Source organism: Callorhinus ursinus, unplaced genomic scaffold, assembly GCF_003265705.2.
Source record: "Callorhinus ursinus isolate GAN/ISIS: 27379988/994484 unplaced genomic scaffold, GSC_fseal_2.0 scaffold4, whole genome shotgun sequence".
NCBI lineage: Eukaryota > Metazoa > Chordata > Mammalia > Carnivora > Otariidae > Callorhinus > Callorhinus ursinus.
Window position 1 is genome coordinate 17,755,260 of NW_027397066.1, and position 21,260 is coordinate 17,776,519.

At 38.4% G+C, this 21,260-nt stretch overlaps 1 protein-coding gene across 1 annotated transcript in view; it reads right to left on the minus strand.

Annotated features, from left to right (window-relative positions):
- ADGRA3 (adhesion G protein-coupled receptor A3) overlaps positions 1 to 21,260 on the minus strand; it is a 125,108-nt gene that overhangs the window by 48,426 nt on the left and 55,422 nt on the right. Inside the window, exons 7-12 of the mRNA XM_025887523.2 lie at positions 15,338 to 15,409; positions 12,871 to 13,031; positions 10,516 to 10,729; positions 5,167 to 5,331; positions 2,114 to 2,315; positions 1,049 to 1,204 (exon numbers count right to left, since the gene is read on the minus strand). Coding sequence (XP_025743308.1) covers positions 1,049 to 1,204; positions 2,114 to 2,315; positions 5,167 to 5,331; positions 10,516 to 10,729; positions 12,871 to 13,031; positions 15,338 to 15,409 — 970 coding nt within the window. The remainder of the gene's footprint in view (positions 1 to 1,048; positions 1,205 to 2,113; positions 2,316 to 5,166; positions 5,332 to 10,515; positions 10,730 to 12,870; positions 13,032 to 15,337; positions 15,410 to 21,260) is intronic.

Below are 21,260 nucleotides of genomic sequence, written 5' to 3' on the forward strand. Positions count from 1 at the left end.
AAATATATGCAAAGGAAACAAAAACCCTAACTTGAAAACATATCTGCATCCCCATGCTCACAGCAGCATTATTTATAATAGCCAAGACATGGGCACAACCTAAGTATCCATCAATGGATGAAAGGAAAGAAACTGTGATATATACACGCACACGCACGCACGCGCACACACGCACGCACAAAGGAATATTATTCGGCCATAAAAAAAATGAGGAAATCCTATCAGTCGTCCCAACATGGAGGGACCCTGAAGGCATTATGCTAAGTGAAGTAAATCAGACAGAGAAAGACAAATACATCTGATCTCACTTACATGTGGGCAAAAAGAAACCTCACAGAATGACGACAGACTTGTGGTTACCAGGGGCAGAGGGCGGGGGGAAGGGAAAGAGGAAGATGGCGGCCAAAAGGTGCAAATTCCCAATCACACGGTAAGTACTAGGGACGTGAAGCACAAATGGCGACCCAGCAAACACTGTTGTGTGGTATATAGGAAAGTTGTTACAGTAAGTCCTGAGAGCCCCCATCACACAAAGAAATTTGTTTTCCCTTTTTTTTTCTTTTTATTTTATCTATGTGGGAAGATGGATGTGAGCCTAACTTATTGTGGTGATCATTTCACAATATTTGTACATCAAACCGTCATGCTGTTAAACTTATACAGTGATAAATGTTTATTTCTCAATAAAACTGGAAAAAAGAGCGAGAGAGCGAGAGAGAGAGAAGGACGAACACATGGCTGTGTGGGGAAGAGAAATGCCAGAACGCCCGAGAGGTAGCTACAGCCAACCCACAGTATGGACACAGGCTGGCTTTGCTCTATCATGATACCTTAATTTCCAAGAACTGACTGTCCACCTCTATTCCCTCCAACAGCAGATGACTATACTAAATGGAGCATAAATTTCTCCTCAACAGTTTTGGAAATTAGAAAGGGCATTTAGTTGAAATACAGCAAACATAAAGAGGCTTTAAAAATAGAGATTCAGCTCTACCACATGACCATATGTTGCCATGCTATATGCCACAAAGGTGAACCAGAAAAATACCTCTTTGGACTTCTCCTCTTTGGTAAATCTTCCAAATTTTTCTATCATTTCAGCCACAAATATAACATCCATCTTGTCAGAAAAATTGGCGGCTTCCACGGTGTAAGCCAGTAACTGTCGGGCTGTGGCCACAGCATTGGTAAGATTGAGAGGCATCTATGTTAAAAAGGCAAAAATGAACAACGAATTTTGATATTTTATCTTTGCATTTCAAAACATGGCAGCGAATTCAAACTCCTTTATCATTTATCACCAGGACCTTCTTAAAACGCTTTCTCAAACCTGAGGAAAGCGGAATTATAATGGTAACTAACCTGAAGGAATTTTTTTTTCAACTTTGAAATACAGTAATACATCAAAATACATCTGGTAAAAATGCTGCACCATCTCTCCCTCTCTACTTATCCAAATTCTACACATACTCAATGCCAATTGCTAGTAAAGCCTTTCCTGAGTATTCCGACTGGGAGGGATCAATAACTCCCCTGGAGCCCCACGCATGGGAGGAAGAAGCATTTATCTCTACTGCCATGCACTGCCAGTAATGGTCTACATTTGCTTATTTATTGACTTAAACACAACTTGGCACCAACCATTCCACAAAGGGTGTAACAGGTACCAAGGAGCATAAGAAAATGCGTAACACAGAAAACCATCTTTCAACTGCTTCTAATCTGGTCAGGTTAAAAAGAGAGGCCTAAGAGCGGAGACAAGAAAAGGCATCTGAGGGGTACAAGTAGGACAAGGGGTCATTGGGGACACAGAGATTATAAAAGAAGCCCAAGAGGTGGCTTCTCAGATGGATTTGAAGGAGGGTTGGGATTTGGAACAGTGGCTACAGATGATAAAGATGTTCAAACAAAGGCAGCGACTGGAAAGGAAAACGGACACCAGGGAGGACCCTGAATGCCGGGGGCGGTGACGAGGCTTGATGCCGAATACAGACGGACTGAATGTAAACACCAAATCCTTATGCTTTACTAGTATTTAGAACACACATACACACCTGGTACTTCAACTAAAATACATTAACAACCTCAGCAAAAGGTAAGACTTTGCAGTTACCTGATTAAACATATAAAGCACCCTAGTGACATCGTTTGCATACTGGCAGCGAGAATAATCATCATCCGCCCAGAAGCCCCCTCTGTCGCATCTGCGCCAAGCCTTCCTCTCATCCTGTGGGTTTCCAGGATAGATCCCACTGCCGTGGGTATTCCGAGCGCACTGAAGGTACGCAGTAATGCCTGCTAACGTTCTGGGCCATCTAGACAGATGAAGACAAAACAGGATGTGAAAACCAACACGGACACAAATCACAGCGGAGAAACATTCAGGCTTAGGACAGGTCACGGATAATCATGGATAAAAATCAGGAAGAAACGGATTCCTTGCAGAACAAAGAGCTTAAAAAAAATTAAAAGGTTAGCATGGACTAAGCTGTTTTAAACTATCAGCCACATTTATTTTAATACCGTAAGACATTTTCTTAAAATGTTCTAAATGTTCCTATCAACACAGCAAAATGGTCTTATATCCAGTAAAAAAAAAAGAAAACAAAAGAAAAGAAAACAAAAGAAAAGGAAAGAAAAACAGTTCAAGAGATGGCACAGAAGCAGTGTTCCCAGATGTGCAGACAATTCACTACAGCAGGTGCAGGACTGCTATCCTTAGCAAGGCCTGACTGCCACCCTGGGGGGGCCCTTCAGTGGCACCTAGGAATTTGGGACTTGAGTATTCCCATGAACAGTTAACCAGTAAGGGTTGTTCACCATGCCTAGACTGTTTGGAGAAGCAGTACGGTTTATGCTGAAACTTGCTTTCTTCCCGGGAGTCTGAAATTTTGGTACATGCTAGACAGAGGGTGCCCGGGAGTCTGAAATTTTGGTAGGGAGTCTGAAATTTTGGTACATGCTAGACAGAGGGTGCCTGCCTACTCCACCAGCAAAAAGAACTTTGGATACTGAGTCTCCAAAGGGCTTCTCTGGGGAGCAACACTGTATCCACTTCTCTACAGTGCTGCTGCCCTTTTGTGGCTGGAGGAGGAATACCAAGAAGCCTGCCCTTGGATCTCTCCAGAATGCACCTATGTCTTTCCCCTTGTTATCCAGCTACCATCTACTATATAACCAAAATCTATTTTAGCTGTGACTACAACTACATGCTGGGTACCATGAGTCCTCCTAGCAAATTTCTGCAAGTGGGGGCGGTCTAGCAGACCCGCAACACAGTATAGAACTGAATTTATCTGGGAGAAGGTACGTACCCTCTATGCAAGAGACTACACAAATCTGTGGGCATGGATTGTCACTAGCAGTTGGGAGAAATCTTTGTCATTTGAGCTCCCTTTCTCCAAAACTGGGAATGAACTGAATATATTTAATAAAAGTTACAGTTGACCGATAACATAGGAACTGATAAATTAGAATAGCAGTCATACCAAAATATAATTCATTACCAAAATCTGCATAAACAGATTAAGCAACACTAAGCTAAATCTTATTAATGCAGTGAAAGTTTAACTGCATAATATACTAAGGAGTGTTAAAAGCTAATTCATTAATCAGTCAAATAATCAGATTCTTCTATTTTTAAAAAATGTAAAATAGTCAAATTATGAGCAAAAATAGAAAATCCACCATAAATGGAAAACATTATGATTACTTAATAAAAGATGCAGAATATAACAAAATTCACAAATGTTACCTGTTTTTTAAGTATACAGTATAAATATTATCTATTAACAGTTAATCTACATAAAGGACTTATCCATTGGCAATAATAAATGCTAACTTCCATATACTTGCGTCAGGGAGAATTTTTTTTTTTTAAAGGACAAAAGACAGTTTTTAAAAAAAGCATTTAAGAACTAGCTGAGCTAGTTCTTGGATTTATTTTTTATTTTTATTTATTTATTCTTTAAAATTTATTTAAATTCAATTTACTAACATATAATGTATTATTGGTTTCAGAGATAGAGTTCAGTGATTCATCAGTCTTATATAATACCCAGTGCTCATTACATCATGTGCCCTTCTTAATGCCCATCACCCAGTTCCCCCATCCCTCCACCCCCCTCCCCTGCAGCAACCCTCAGTTTGTTTCCTACGATTAAGAGTATTTTATGGTCTGTCTCCCTCTCTGATTTCGTCTTGTTTTATTTTGTCCTCTCTTCCCCTATGATCCTCTGTTTTGTTTCTTAAATTCCATATATGAGTGAAATCATTCACTTTGGATTTAAAAGATTAATACCAAAGGGTTTTCTTACCCTTAAAACTTGGGGTAGTAGGAGTACCAATCACAGGAGTACAAACTGGGTATTCAACAAACTTATGCTGCTTTAAAGAGCCACACAGTTCCCTTCATTTACATCAACTATAAAGTCATTATTAAAATCCTGAACATAAAAACATTAAATACGTAATATATTTAAAAGACGTTTTTTAAACAACCTTGAAAGTAAGGAGAGTCTAAGGCAAAAGCTGTTACCTCCCACAAATTTTAAATTTTCTCTTTAAAAAAACTGTAGTATCTCACTCATTCTGCTTATCTCAATAGAGTCCAACAGCAGTGGCTCCCAGAGTTTCAGGCCATCCAAAAGCTTTCCTCCCCCAAAGTCCTTCTTGCTTAGGACCAAACTGGGGAGGATATTGAACTTGGCTTTCTCCTCATTATCATGTCTACTTAACTGCCAATAGTTAAAAGTATCTTAGCAATACAAAACCTTCCAAAGGTCATCCATAAAAGAGCCCTTAAAAAAAACAGGACATACCATTAGCCTTTCTGAATTCTGCAATTTTAGTAGAATTTCCAAAATGTTTCCCTAAAGTAGTGGTTCTTAATTTTTACAACAAACTGTTAAACATGAAACACTCTGTCTGCACAGACTTTATATCAACATGTCTGAGATGAAGTGCAGGCACCTTTTCTTCTTAATCTTCATATATGACTCTGACATCAGTGTTCTGAAGGGCAGTTCTTAGATATATACGGATATATATGTGAAAACATAGATATTTCTCAAATTTTCTTCTTGAGGATAGTAGACCAATTATGTGCTTTAAGAATAAAAACAGATATGGGCAAATCATTTTTCCAGCACTCTCCATGTCACTGACCTGAAATCCCCTTTATTGTTTACCACCCTCTCGGGAGGACAGTACTGTGCAGAGCTTTCTAATACCACGATATCGACCGTTCTTGTATTGTTCCCGCGTTTGGTCTGGACATGACAGCCCCAATTTCCAGTCGATCCAGCCTGAATATTAGAAATGGTTAGGGCACTGCATGGAGAAAGATTTTAAAGAGAGAGAAAAAATGGTTAGACAAAAAAGGGAGACAACTCAGGCTTCTATCATTCATTTAGTTAAGTATGTCTGAATGCACAGTGTGGGCAAAGCACTTGCTTATATATAAAAACGAATTTAAAAAACTATCCCTTGGGCGCCTGGGTGGCTCAGTCGGTTAAGCAGCTGCCTTCAGCTCAGGTTTTGATGCTGGAGTCCTGGGATCGAGTCCCACACTGGGCTCCCTGCTCAGTAAGGAGTCTGCTTCTCCCTCTGTCCCTCAACCCGCTCTCATGCTCTCTCTCTCTCTCTCTCTCAAATAAATCAATAAAATCTTTAAAAAAAAAAAAAAAAGCAATCCCTCCACTTAAGTACTTCAGTGGAAAGTCAAGACAAGCAGGTGAAGAGCTACTTAAAACACTCTGGTAAAAACTACGGGAAGAGCCCAGATGTCCATCAACAGATGAATGGATAACGAAGATGTGGTATATATATATACAATGGATTATTATACAGCCATCAAAAAAAAAAATGAAACCTTGACCCTTGCAACGACGTGGATGGAACTAGAGAGTATTATGCTAAGCAAAATAAGTCAATCAGAGAAAGACAATTATCATCTGATCTCACTGATGTGAGGAATTTGAGAAACAAGACAGAGGATCATAGGGGAAGGGAGGGAAAAATGAAACAAGATGAAACCAGAGAGGGAGACAAACCATAAGAGACTCTTAATCTCAGGAAACGGAGGGTTGCTGGAGTGGAGGCGGGTGGGAGGGATGGGGTGGCCGGGTGATGGACACTGGGGAGGGTGTGTGCTATGGTGAGTGCTGTGAATAGTGTAAGACTGATGAATCACAGACCTGTACCCCTGAAACAAATAATACGTTACATGTTAATTAAAAAAAAAAAAAAAACGCTCTGGTAAGAGCTATGTTGGAAGTATGAACAAAGCGCAAGGGTACATCATGCCTGACATTTCTGCCAGAAAGAGTGAGAACAGGACGCAGCCCGGAGGGGGACAGCAAATGCAAAGGCGAAAACATCACAGCACGTTCTTCAGCAAAACTAATGGAGACGTTTCCAAGTTATGTCTACCTTTTCACTGATTTGGAGGGAAATATTCAAGCATGAAAGAAGGAGATTAATATTATGAAGAGAATATTTAAAATATTTAAGGTAAAAACATTTTGCAGAGGAACTCATTAAGTCTCTAAAAAGATTTAATAAATTACCAATTGATGCTTTAACGAAAGGAGTTTTCCACGTAAAGGAACACTTCCATTTATAAAACAGCTATATTTCTAAAGAGCTGTCAGTATATTCAGTTTTCAAGACGAACTCATAATTCTCTAATATAAAGCCTATTAATTAAAGAGCAAATGTCAGAACCTTCAATTAACCTTTCTCCCTGCCACATGACCCACCATGCTATGCTTTTATGTAAATAGAAAAATAAGAGATAATTAGACATAAAAGATATATCATTTTAATTAGTTTACAAAGTTATGCCTTGAAGTTAAGACACATTTTTCCAGTCTCCTAAATGATTAATCGCTACACAACATCATATGTTCAAATAAAGACTTTGAGGCACTGTTACTCTGAATCAAAGAAAATGTTTATCATCTTTGTTAATTAAGTCAGTGAATAATCCAAAACGCTGTAATAAATATATTCAAGATAAAGTGACACAAAAATATTTTACATTAAATTTAAATAACCAAATTCCAAAATAAGCAATCATTCTCTAATCCAGAGGTTCCCAAACTCTCTTGGTTCACAGCACCTTCACTGACCAGAAAACTGTTTCAGAGAGCTCCGAACCCAAAAGAAATACCTCTGATGGTCCAATTACTAAATCCCAGAACTGTGTAGCTATGTCCTAATAACTTCATAGCCATTTGAAAAAATAACACACATCAATTTGAGATAAATATTTCATTCTTAAATAACCCAACTTCCTGATGGGTTGTGCTTGTCTGCTGAGCACTCTAAAATTAATCTAATGTCAGATAAAGAACAGACAGCGAGACCCTTATTTCACGTTCCACAATGACTTTCACACAGTATTTGCTCTGCACCATAGTGATCACCAAGAACTCAGCACCCTCAAGTATGGCATCAGCAGCACGATCGAATGAAATCATCACTGCCTGGGGCTGGTAGCTGTGTGGTGTCCAAAAAATGTCAAGCATTACCATGCTTCTTCCAAAACTTAAAATACCCCACAGCAGCTCTCTAAGTGAACTCACTGATGTCCCAGGGGCTTTAGCACACCCACTGGGAGCTCAGGTCCTAATATATTTTGCCAACGTGTTTTTAAAGATGACCTTCAGCAATACATTCAATGTCTAAAACTAATGATCAGAATACAATTTCCAGGAATCCTCAAGGCAGCGTATTTAGAAATTTAAGGAGGAAGAGGCAGCTTCAATTTCATCTTTGAGGAAAACTACAAACTCTGATTCTTACTAATGAAGGGTGGATGACATAAAGAAACCAATGAAGAATCAACAGCTATCTCTCAGGTTAACCAATTCAATACCCTACTTCCTTTTTCTGTAACTTCATTATTAATACGGAGGCAAATTCTGGGTAAAGGACTTCAGTCTTCACACAAAAGATTTTCATATGAGTCAAGTGTCCCTCCCAACAAAACTATGAGGCAAGGATGCTAACCTTAATTTTCTGTACTGCTATAAAGAATTCAAAGTATGACTTGCAGAAATAAATTTATAAAGTTAATCTAGTTACTTTATAGTTGCAAAATATAAAGAGTTCTAAATTAGAGAGAGAGAGCATGAGCGCGATCAGGGGTCGGGGGGGAGGGCAAGGGACAGAGGGAGAGGGAGAGAGAGGGTCTCAAGCAGGCTTCACGCCCAGCATGGAGTCTGATGCGCGGCTCCATCTCACAACCCTGAGATTATGACCTGAGCTGAAATCAAGAGTCAGACAACTTAACCAACTGAGCCACCCAGGTGCCCCAGGGTTCTATATATTTTTAAAGCTTTATTGTCGTATCGTGTGTCAATTATTACCTATTCATATAATAAAAACTGCTTAAAGCTCACATCTTAATGAGTTTTAACCCATGTATATACGCTTATGAAATTATCACCACAATACAAGTAAAGTAACAATTAAGAGTCTTCTCTCACTGGGACCTAATAAACTGTTTCTGACAATCTTATGCCCTAATAAAGGAACTTTGATTCTGGTAACAGCAGACCAGCTTCTACCAAACTACCCTCCGTGCAGCTCACTATTATTTATAAGCTCTGCACAAACTACAAAATGACAACTTTAAACTTTAAGCAAAACTTTAAACAAACACATGGCCAGTGATCCAAAACAAGCAGAAACCAGAGAGAAGTTGACCCTAGGAAGAAGGCATCAGCACTGGGGAGTAAGACCCAGGAAATGGTTTCCAATGGCTTTTGTGCAAGGATAGGCCCTACTCAAACAGAAATTCAGTCTTACTTGTTGAAAAATCACAGAGGAAGAAAGGAACATGGCTGGAAGCCCAAACTTCTGCATATAAAATCACACAGATCTCTAACTGGCCCCTGGTTCCCACAGATAGGGTAGACACCACGCGGATCTCAGCCGCTGCCATCACAGAAAAGACAACGAGGAGTTTCAGTTTAGCCAAGTAACTGCTTAAGGGAACAAAAACCAGCTGACTTCAAGCAAAGGGAAGAGAATCCAGAGTCAGGGATTTGCAAAAAGTGGTTTTCTTTAAAGGCCAGACAGTGGGATGCCGGGGTGGCTCAGCTGGTTAAGCGTCTACCTTCAGCGCAGGTCATGATCCCAGGGTCCTGGGATCGAGCCCCGCATCGAGCTCCCTGCTCAGCGGGGAGCCTGTTTCTCCTGCTCCCCATGCTTGTGCTCTCTCTCGCTGTCAAATAAGTAAAATCTTTAAAAATAAAAAAAAAATAAAGGCCAGACAGTAATTATTTTAGGCTTTTCTGGCCAAGAGGCAACTTGGAAGATAGTATATAGCTACTTACATAACCATCTGAAATGTAACCATTTACAAATGTAAAAAATATTCTTAGCCAGCAGGTCCATCAGGCCACATGTGGCCCATAGGCTGTGCTTTGTCAGCTTCTCTACAGGGAATCATTCATACTGTCCAAGATAGAATCCAGCATTACTAGACACATAAACAGTATTTTTTTTAAATAGGAAACTATAAAATATATACAGAGGCAAAGTAGTCAGTGGTGATGCTCCCAAGATGACCCAGATGTTGGAACGAGCAGGCAAGGATTTAAAAGCATCTACTATAAATATGTTAGAAGACAAAAAGGAAAACATGCTTCTAATTAACAAGACAGCAAATCTCAGGAGGGAAACAGAAATTATAAAATAGGATATTCTACCCCAAAAACTTCCACACATGATTCTCAACTCAGAGGGTCTTTATTTTCTAGACAGACAGCTACAGACTTTTTTTTAATGGCACTTCTATGAATCTGCAGTGATATTACCCTAAGACGCCCTGGCAGAGTGTGGAAACTACAAATCTATTATTAAATGTTCAAGTTGACTTCTGTCTTTAAGAAATTGGTAGGAAGGGAAAAAAGAAAGAGAGACAGAAAGAGACACACAGAAACAGAGAGACGGGGGGAGAAGAAAAAGGAAATTCAATGCCTATAGATTACGATTTTACCAAAACAAAATATATAGTGATGGTAATACATACATTTTTACTCTCTTTTTTTACACTTTATAAAGTTCATTTGAATTAATGATTTTGGTGATCATACCAGGCAAGGGATTAACAGAACAGGTGTTATATTTTTTTTATACCAGTGAAGTAGAGAAAGGAAGTATCTTAAGATGTAGCATTAACCAAGATAGTGAAACTTAGGTGATTGCTAAAAGTGAAAATCTGAGTTTAGCAGCAGTAAATGGTTAGAAATTAAGTTTGGCATTAAAAGTTTACATTTGCCCACCTAAAACTTTAAACAAAAAGTATAACAGTGTTTCCCTTTAATCCTATGCTTTTTTCATCACAACTGGATGGAAAAGGCAACTCCTTAATTTCTGGAGAAGTAAAAATCAGGAAAAGGAAAACCAAAGGTTTGCGTTTTTAAATGCAAGAAGAAAAATTATTAATTTAAATTCTAACTAAACGTGACAATTCTGAAATAAATAAAATCCACAGTTTACCTTGCAATCAACGAGCAGTTGTGAATCATGTTCTTTTCAACAAAGATACCTTGTGATTCATCAGTTTCAACTATCCGTCCATCCTGATACCATAACACTTGCATGTCCTGATCAATATATGAAGCCATACACTGGAAGGGAAGGCTGTCTCCTTCAAACACAACTTGACGATGAGATGGAGTCATGTAGAAAGATGGTAATTCAAGGGGTGGGTCTACAGACAATAAAACGAAGACTCAGTAAACAAATACAATACTATATATTCACACTCCCGAATTAAAAGTTAACAGAGGGGCAGCCTGGGTGGCTCATTCAGTTAAGCATCTGCCTTCGACTCAGGTCATGATCTCAGGGTCCTGGGATCGAGCCCCGCATCGGGCTCCCTGCTCAGCGGGAAGCCGGCTTCTCCCTCTCCCTCTGCCCTCCCCCTGCTCATGTGTGCGTGCGCACGTGCTCTCTCGCTCTCTCTCTCTCTCTCTCTCTAATAAAATCTTTAAAAAAGTTATAGAAATTCTAATTAAAAATTTTTTAAATGGAGAAACAAGTTTTTCTCAGTAACCAGCATTTTAATGCTAGCACCAACAAGGCTCCTACTGAGATAAATGAGTCCTAGATGAAAACAAAATTAGTAAAATTGAAATGAAACCATCTCATAATCAGTTCTGACACTTAAAGTTGTTCCTTTTTGGTGATATCTAAGCAATTACTAAAAAAAAAAAACAGATTGTAAAATGATACTTGAACCTGGAGAATGGAACTGGTGATAAGTATATATATAATTTTAATACCCTCAGCAGACAGCACTACCTTTGATTAAACCACTGGTTTCTGTTTATATAAGTAATGCATACTCATTGAAAAAATTTAGAACATTTAAAGAATAGGGAAAGAAAAATCTTTTAAAATCCCATATATTACCATCACTATTAAAAAGCTGATATTCTTTTTTTCCAGTCATACAAACAAAAGGGAGGAATCCTAAATATGTATGCAAAAATACATACAAACACCATGGACTCATTAAAGGCCTTTAGAATATTTAGCCCACTATCTACTGTTTTTAGCAGCAGTCTATTTAAAATAAGGAGGAACAGCACAATATGCAAACGTGCATGCAAGGAAATTAATCCTTGCAATTATTTATGAAGAAATTATTAACAACCTAAAGAGACATGGTAACAACATCTATATCATGAATTGGTATGCATCTATTTTATATGATAAGAAAATGGGTTTACATTATCTCAGGTTTTAAAAAGTTACAAAATACCATTAGAGTATGATGACATTTTGGTCAAAGCACAGGAAAAAGATGAAGAAGATATACTAAGTTATCTTTGATAACAGCTACCTTTGAGTGATAAGAATGCAAGATGGGCTTTGTTTGGTTTACTTCCTTTAGTTTCTTTTCTCTTCCAGCTTTACTGAGGTATAACTGACAAAATTGTAAAATATTTATTTGTATTCTCCCCTCCCCCATTCAAAATTATAAGATATTTCAAGTGTACATCATGATGATCTGATATATGTACATGCTGTTTCTTTTCACAAATCTTAATTTTCATCCAATAGCATACTTCACTTGTGGAACTACAACAATAATGATAATAAACAGAAAACGTAAAAAAGTACAGAACTCTTATTTCCAGATACAAAGACTAAACTGGAATCTCCTTTGATCATTTTAAGGACTGTTTTTGGTTTATGGGGTTTTTTTTTTCTTTTCAATTTAATAAACATATTTCCCTCGAGTCTTCAGATACTATTCAAAAATCATGATTTTCAATAGCTGCATATTATAAATGGATGTGTCACAAGTCATTTAACCAATCCCCTATTTTTGAGACTTGAAGATATGCTTATACTTAAATATTGACATACAAAGCTGATCATTTCCTAAGAATTAAACCCTCGCGTAGAATTACTGGATCAAACTGTATCAAATTTTTAAGAACACTGATACATACTGCCAAACTCTGTATCAAAAAGTCTCTTATTATTTCACATTCGTACCAACAAATAATGGTTGCATTCTCAGATTTTTTTTAACTATCAACAAATTCCTGGTTTGCCAACTGATGGAAAATCTGAAGCTCTACACTATTCTCTGAAATTGTTTTCCATAAAGAAAGCTGTTCAGAACCCAAGAACCTTTTAAACACCAATCAAATAAATGATTTTTTATCCAGCTGACTTAACTGTTCGCATAAACTAAATATGTATTATCAGATCCGTGAAGATTAATGGTTATAATCAATTCCAGCACAGTAAACAGAGAATTTTCAGATTGTCAAGAAAAACAGAGTAGCAAGTAAAATATGACGAACCCTTCCTCTGCTTCCCCTTCTCCCTTACCGCATGTCAGCAACTCCTGCCTCACCCCCGTGACTGGCTGGGCCTGAAGAGACTTCGGATAAACACAGCGCGTGTCTCGAACAGTGATGTTTCTCTCCTTCACCCAGCGATGCATCCACAATATGTTACAATCACACAAAAGATACTCAGTCTGAAATTCTCTGTAGCATACAAAATACAAATTAGGGAGTATGGTGAGTAAAATTAAATAGCATGTTTGCTTTATATTGGCTTCTGCTTTGGGTGACAAGCACACCACCGCTCACCCTCAGTGGCCTTTGGCACATACTATACCAACTGGTTCTCTTCTCCTTTCCAGTGAGAAGAGAGGTGGAATGGCTGACCCCAGCACGCCTCCCTGCGAATTCAGGGACTACCTGCTTTAGATCAAAGCTGGGATGCAAATACAAATCTACACATCATCCCCCTTCTATGCAACAAGTTCCTTAATCCCAGGGTCCAGAAGACCAAATCTCCCATCTTCTGTGCGAATCGAATTTCTATGCATTCATCAATTAAGCATGGTGGCACTAACACAGGACCTTGAAGACTTCCCTAACTGTTCCAACATCATTGCCATGTTCTTGCTTTAAATGCCTTCAAACTATTAATTTTGGCAACATAAAGGAATATGTGACCACTTACCATGGTTATATTCTGTCTAGTCTGACTAGAGTCTAAGTTTATCAAGAGTGGAGACTCTCTCTGACATCTCTCCACTTGCACCAAGTGATACCAAGATACTTACAAACTTAAGGGGTACAGACTCAACCAATCAAAAAGAGAAGAATACCTCACACTTGCTATGAAAGAATATACAGAATTATTTTTACATGAGGCAAGAAGTTTTATAATTTGGCACCTGGGTATAAGAAACAAAGAGAGGATAATATATATATAGCTTGGATAAAAGCACAATAATTTATTGAATACTTGGTTTTACAAAGTGCTATTTATGTGCTGCACAGTGTGCTAAGTCCAGCTAATAACAATAAATACAGATGCTGTCCCCTGTCAACCCGGAGGACATTATATAATAGCGGAACAAAACAAATACAACCAATACAGAATGTAACGTGTTCTATACAAATAAATCAAAGTGCAAAGAGCAAACATAATATGTGCTCCTAACATAGATAGCATACAAGCACAGGCTTCAACTTATTAGTTTTGGCAAAAAAAAAAAAAAAAAAAAAAGGGATGATGGGAGCTGGAATGAGATACACAAAGAGAAAGTAAATTTTAAAAACCAATACAGGATGCCTGCACTGATTTCTAACTCCTAAGCACCACCTTCTGGTCGGTTTCCAGCACTATCGGGTAAAAAAACACTGGTCATTTTCCCCAGTTTTTGGACAAAAATACTTCCTACATTCCTGCTACCCAGGGTCTCAAAAGCCCAATTATTCTTTGTAGTCTCTTTTATTTTCTTACCTTCACATAAATGGCTGACTTGAGCCCACTAAATATGCCAAAAAGAGATGTTTTCACTAAAAAACAGTAATGGAAACAAAAAGACCAGACAGAGTTTAATCCAACATAGCTCCAGAAGCACGTACAGGGGTCCACCGTAATGCTGAGGAGCCAGATGAATGCCTAAGTATTAGCTACATCTCACTGAAAACTGCTAAGCGTTAGGTCTAGAAACTTCAAGAAGAGCAGAGAAGGGGAGGGGAGCGGAAGGGAGGGCTGGTAGGAAAGAAGTCAGCAAACACCGAACAGCATCTGCGAGAGAAGACATTTTTCCTTGGAAAAACAGTCAATCCCATAAATTATACACAATAAAAACTTAAAAAGCATTATATTTAACTGTATCTCCAATAGAAATTAGTGTAACTTATAGTTCGAAATATATTATGGTTTAGCTAGAAATACCATTACTGTCAAAAGGAACTCCCGTACAATCTCAGTTAACAAAACTGCTCCAGGAGGGGAAAAAAAAAAGAAATCCACCAATTCTAAAGCTACAGAGAAGTGTCGATATGATCTTGCATTGATTTCATAAAGCAAGCATTCTACATAAACATTCCTAGCAACGTCAGTAATAAGTTGTGAATTCAGTTTGGGAAAGGGGTTACAGGATAAAAGGTAAATCCCAAAAGCATAAAATATTCTTAACTATAGATTCTTCATAGGGAGGGATATTTTATACTTTGAGGATTCAACTAGTCAAACAGTAAAATATTTTCTAACTTGAAAAATAAAGTGAAAGAGAATGAATTGCCAATTTATTTACTCTAAATATAGAGAGAGATATAGCATTCTAAGGAGAAAACGGTTGTCCCAGTCTGAAACACATTATTCAGGTTTACGGTATGTTTTCCAATGAGAATGCATACTCTCGAGTGAGAGTCCAACTTTTGCAAAATCATCAGATTTTCCCTATGAAGTCTCTTAAACCATTAATAACTTTTTAATTTTTAAAAACCAAGATATATTTATCAAAACAGGAAAAAAAATTACTTACAAAGACCGTAATGAGCCAAGATAATCAAAAGTTCCTTGAGATAATGAAGAAAACAAATTCCCTGAAAGGTTTCTAGGAAAAAAAAGGAAATAATCTCATTTAAAAAAGACTAACAATTATATATCATTTTATACAATTTCCTAACGTGTCCTATAATCACTGAATAATGTTATAAAGAATTTATGAAAGTTGTTTTAAATCTTATAAAAAGGGAACAACTAGTAAATATTTTATCCAGGGATAAAGAAATTTGTTCTCAACCAATATAAAGTAATAAAATTATTTTGAAGTTATTACTATCAGGTAATGATTACCAAATACCAGGTGAATCTGAAAGGTACCTTACTGAGCCAGAACTTCAGTCACGCTCTCATTATAAGTGAATTACTCCTCACATGTTAATTCATCATTTAAGAAAACAGAAATGTGAGAACAAGAAAAGGACAGGGATGATCTGAATAACCAGCAGCAGCAACCCACAGGAACTGAATAAAATATGTCAACAGAGTGCAATGAGTCTGGGGTTTAAAACCGATATAATTCAGTGCTGGCCTTGGGCAAATTACTTAACCTATCTTGTTTCCCCTTGTATCGGATGACTTTAATAAATATGTAAAACCTCGCAGAGTTTTATATGAATTAAACCCAGAATGCCCTATGCTACAATTTGAGGTGGTTTGTTATACCCATAATGATTCCACACTTCACCCTAAGCTCCAAGACAGAGGGCCTGGTGGGTCTTATTTACCAGGGTACCCCTGGCAGCTAGTAACAAGCTGGGGTACACAGTAGGTGCTCAACAGTGGTGGCTATTCGGGATGTAGACTCCATCTTCAGGAAGCTTCTAATAATACTAAAATGGGACTGAAGGCTCTGGGAAGATGGCAGGATGGTCTAATCACCACAAGCTCTGTGCAGTGCCTGTTGTAGTATCAAGAATAGATACAACTTAAACCTAGAATTCTCAAGGAAGACGTCCTGAGACCTGGGCCTCTCCTCTAGAGTCTGGGCTGAATCCCTCCCACGTAGGAGAAAGTGACAGTCGATAGATGGATTCTGCAGCAGTGTATTCCTGGTTGGGAAGACTTAGTACTACACAAATGCCAATCCTTCACAAATTAATACACAATGAGATTCAGTAAAAACATCCCTGGATTGGCTTTTAAATGTAGCATACAAATTTTTGATAGAAAACGTCTGGATAAAAGGATTCTGATCTTCACAGGAGAACTACCTAGGAACTTAAGCGAACGGCCAAAAAAGGGTATCTGTCGATTAAAAGAACAATGAAAGAGATGCCCTTCTCTTTTTTGGCCTATCAGAGGGGATACTGAATGTAGATCTTGAAAAGGGTATTGCAATTAAAACAAACAACAGTACTTTTATGAAGCTATCCTATGTGGAATTATATGATTACTGAGATCTGTTTAAAATGATGCAGACAGGAAGACAAAGAGATGGGAGATAGAACTAAAACAAGACTGGCCATGAAGTTGCTAAGTGTTGAAACTGGGGGAAGGGGACGTGGAGATTCCTTATACAATTGTCTCTAATGTTTTGGGGTTTTTTTGTTTGTTTGTTTGTTTTTTACAAGTTTGAAAGATTCCATAATAGTAAGTTGGAAATAAAACTCTACCATACAAATACAGGATTTAAGTATAAACAAAATAATGGCATTTCAAAGGGATCATTAGATTCTCATTATTAGGTAATTTCATTCTAATCATTAGATATTATTAGCTATTTCCTCTTAAAAATCACAGAGGAAGGAAGGAATCACATTGGAGTAAGACACACCACCCTCTCAGTAAATCCCAACACACACCAATTTTCCCTCCAGGGCTAGAAGAAGACTGGCTGAACACCAGAGTACTGGCTTTGGTCTGTGGACCATAAAAACTTACACACATTTTAAAACACCAGAATCACACTCCAGCTCTCAGATACTTACACAAAAAAGTAAAAGGGAACTGAGAATGACAACCAGCAAAGTCACTGCTCCCATGTCCTATCAGCTCCCTGAATACAAGAGTAGGTGAATTATCCATCCATCCCCACTCCCACCCCTTTATGGGTGGTTTCTTAATATCTTAATTTTTCTTTATTTACTTAACTTTTTGCTAAACAGATATATTTGGATTCCTACAAGTTAAATATATATGATGCATCACCTATGTATATACAAGGGATGTTTACCAGGGCCATTTTGTTAAAGGAGGGGGAAATGCAATCAAATGGAATCTTCTACAACAGAGGAATAAGTGACTAAATTATAATTAGTTCTATACTTGGAATATTCTGTAATTATTAACAAACACAAACTATATCAACATGTGCCTTCTTGAAAAGATATTAATGACATGCTGGTGATTTTTTTAAGTAAATTGCTGAGTACAGCACAAATTTAAAGCCCGGTATGTATGCCTGTACCTTTGTGGGGGCAACAGAAAATCTGAAAATAATACACCAGATAGCTAGCACACGCTAGCTCACGATGATACGTCTGAAGTGATGGAATAATTTTTCCTTCAAATCTCTATGTGGTTTTATTGCTTAACGACATCAGTAATTGTTCAATTGTATAAAGGAAGTTCTTATAAATATCACTCATCGATTATTTCTTTTTTAACTTTATTTATTTATTCAAGAGAGAGCACAAGCAGGGGGAGGAGCTTGGGGAGAGGGAAAAGCAGGCCCTCCACTGAGCAGGGAGCCAGACCGGAGGGGCAGGGGGGGGGGGGGCCACCTCCATCCCAGGACCCTGGGATCATGACCTGAGCCAAAGGCAGATGCTTAACTGACTGAACCACCCAGGCGGCTCCACTCACCAATTATTTCTGATAGAAAAATATTAAAGGTATAATTCTTAGAAAAAAATACAAGATTTAAACTGATAAAAATTCATAAAAAAGGGGAAAAGGGCGCCTGGGTGGCTCAGTTGGTTAAGCGACTGCCTTCGGCTCAGGCCATGATCCTGGAGTCCAGGGATCGAGTCCCACATCGGGCTCCCTGCTCAGCAGGGAGTCTGCTTCTCCCTCTGACTCTCCTCCCTCTCATACTCTCTGTCTCTCATTCTCTCTCTCTCAAATAAATAAATAAAATCTTAAAGAAAGAAAGGGGGGGGGAATAAAGTTTTTGACCTGTTGCGCTCCTGACAACTTCTCTGGAAACTGACATCCTAAGTGAAGGACAGAGACTTCACAGAAGTTCATTTCCAGCTCCCCATCTTTGGTTTGCCAGTTATTTCCACTGTGGAGAGGTATGGGGTAGGAACATCTGGGAGTATGTCTTCACTTCTCTGAGACAGTTGTCCCCAGAAATTCTCCATCAACAAAGGCAAAGATCCATATACAGGATTAATCAATTAGGCCCCCCACATCCATGTCCACTGAAGCCTCAGACATATTTAAGGTTATTTCTGAATTCTTAACCTAAACCTCCAAAGCCATGACTTGTTTCAAAACGATGAGAAGCATGGGCGAGAAGACCACCATTTGTCTGCCAGGGTCTCACCCAGTGTCCACTCCAGCCTCCTTGGCTAAGAGGCCCCACCAGTCCCAGATCCCAGGTTCCAAGGCAATCCAGAGAATCCAGCTGAAGAAGCAGTAAAGGAAATACTATAAAGAGTGATCCACTCTGGATTCCCTTCTTCTATACACCTGCTCTTCTGGGTGGGAGACAGACTTTATGTAAGAAATGTACTACATGCCCGATTGCTAATCAAATTCCTTTTTCCACTTGTTGGATTGAGAAGATGCTTTTCTTGCCGAGCTGAAGGCAGTCGCTTAACCAACTGAGCCACCCAGGCACCCGATGCTTTTCTTCCCAGTGGGAAACACAGATAGTTATCAGCCTTCATAACCAGCATATAGGCTGCCTCAGAGAGCCTAGAAATCTGCAGTTTGCTGCTACCCATACAGCACACTTGTCCAAAGTTTCTTGATCCCTGACTCTAGACCTGTGTCAACCCAACTTATTATAAGCATCTCCACTGCAATGCATTCCTGAAGTTAAAAAAGCTACCTCAATGGCCAATTTTTCTTAGAACAGTTTTTAAAGGATATAAAGTCAGGTTTATTTCTGTATGTGCCATAGAGTGTTGCATTTAAAAGAGCCACAGTGACCTATTATTACATGGGCTACAAAATCACTCAACCAAATCTCAAAGAAGGAAACTTGGTAGCACTATTCTTCTGTTTTAATGATTCACTTGGATAAATGTCCTGTAACGTCTCACAACAGATAGCACAGAATTAATAAAAATGTAAGAGATGGACCCAAGCTTCAGAACTTCCAAAAACTTCAGCTTTTGATGCACAAGGGAAAAAAAAAAAGTGTAAGGAAATAGTAAGTGGCCCTAATGTAAAGACTGTCCCTTCCAGCTCTTTTGCCTAAAGAAGATTTGCTGATAGGTCAAGAATCTCTGAGCCACAGTTATAAATTCATCTGGAACTAAAGTCGATGAAACGGTAAACTCAAGGCTCTTTCATTACTTGAGTCACAGCTACCCAAAAATATAACAGATTTTTCCTTCATAAATGCCTCATTTTGCCAATTCTTATGCAGTCCTCAGAACCAAAAATACAAGACTCTCAAGAAGATAACAGAAGCACTGAAATAAAATTGCTGCAATCCAGCCACAAAAAAGGAAAAATGCAATTGGTTTAATTAATTTCAAGTTATGAGCAAAGCTGTACACTAAATCAATCTTATACTTAAACACTTAAGTTTGGCCATGTATCTCTCCTCCCAAATTAAAGGGCTCACTGAAAAATGCTACACGTTTGTAAAGAAGCAGGAGCACCCGGTGGTATCCTAACAAGTAATCTGAAGCCCCCTCCCTTACTGCAGAGATGAAAGGATCTCACTATTGAAGGCCCTAAGAGCTTTTTTAAAGTTAACATGAATGGGGGCCTGGGTGGCTCAGTCGGTTAAGCGTCTGCCTTTGGCTCAGGTCATGATCCCAGAGTCGTGGGATCGAGCCCCATGTCGGACTCCCTGCTCAGTGGGGAGTCTGCTTCTCCCTCTACTCTTCCCCCCTGCTCATGATCTCTTTCTCACTGTCTCTCTCTCTCAAATAAATAAATTCTTAAAAATATATATCATAAAGTTAACATGAATGAAGTTGCAGAAACATTCTGAAAAGCCACAGAAAGAACCAGGCACAGACAATCCTTGTAACTAGACCTTCGACCCTCAAATCCCAAATTTCATCCTGCACCCTATTCCCAGACAACTATTCTGTAAAACAGGATGCCACTTTCCCAACGTAAATGTCCTTCAGTGGCTTCTTATTGTTAAATCTGTTCTAAGCCTGTCTGCCTTTCATACGCTCCCATATAAAGTTCTATTAAAGATAATCAGCCTGATTTCTAGTTACTCCCAAACAGAGCCTCCTTATTTTCAAAATAAAAATGTTATTTGATGGCTTATACAAAGTTCTTCTGTATTTATATTATATATAAATTATAAAAGAGATAGATACAGATCATTCAAATTTTAATTAATCTTTATAAGAACTTCGAGGTACCATGAACCTACTTTAACAGATGAAAAAAACAGAAAAGCTCAGAAGAGTGAACTCACCCCAAATCACAAAGTCAGAGGCATGATTCAAATGGTGATTTCACTCTTCACATCAACGGCTTTCCCCTTAACACTGGCTTCGCTCTCACCTTCCACCTTCATGCATCATTGGCTCTGCTTCTTTTCCTAACTAATCAAATCTCTGCAATCTCTGGACCATCAGCTCAGGTTTTACCCCTTCCAGGAAATTTATCCAGGCCAGCAAAGCTTCTGACCATTTCTCTCAACATGAACATGTTCCCTGAGGCATATACCCCATTAAGGGGCTGTGTGTGTGTGTGTGTGTGTGCATAATACATATTATGTCCTGATGACATTATATCCCCAAGATTGAATT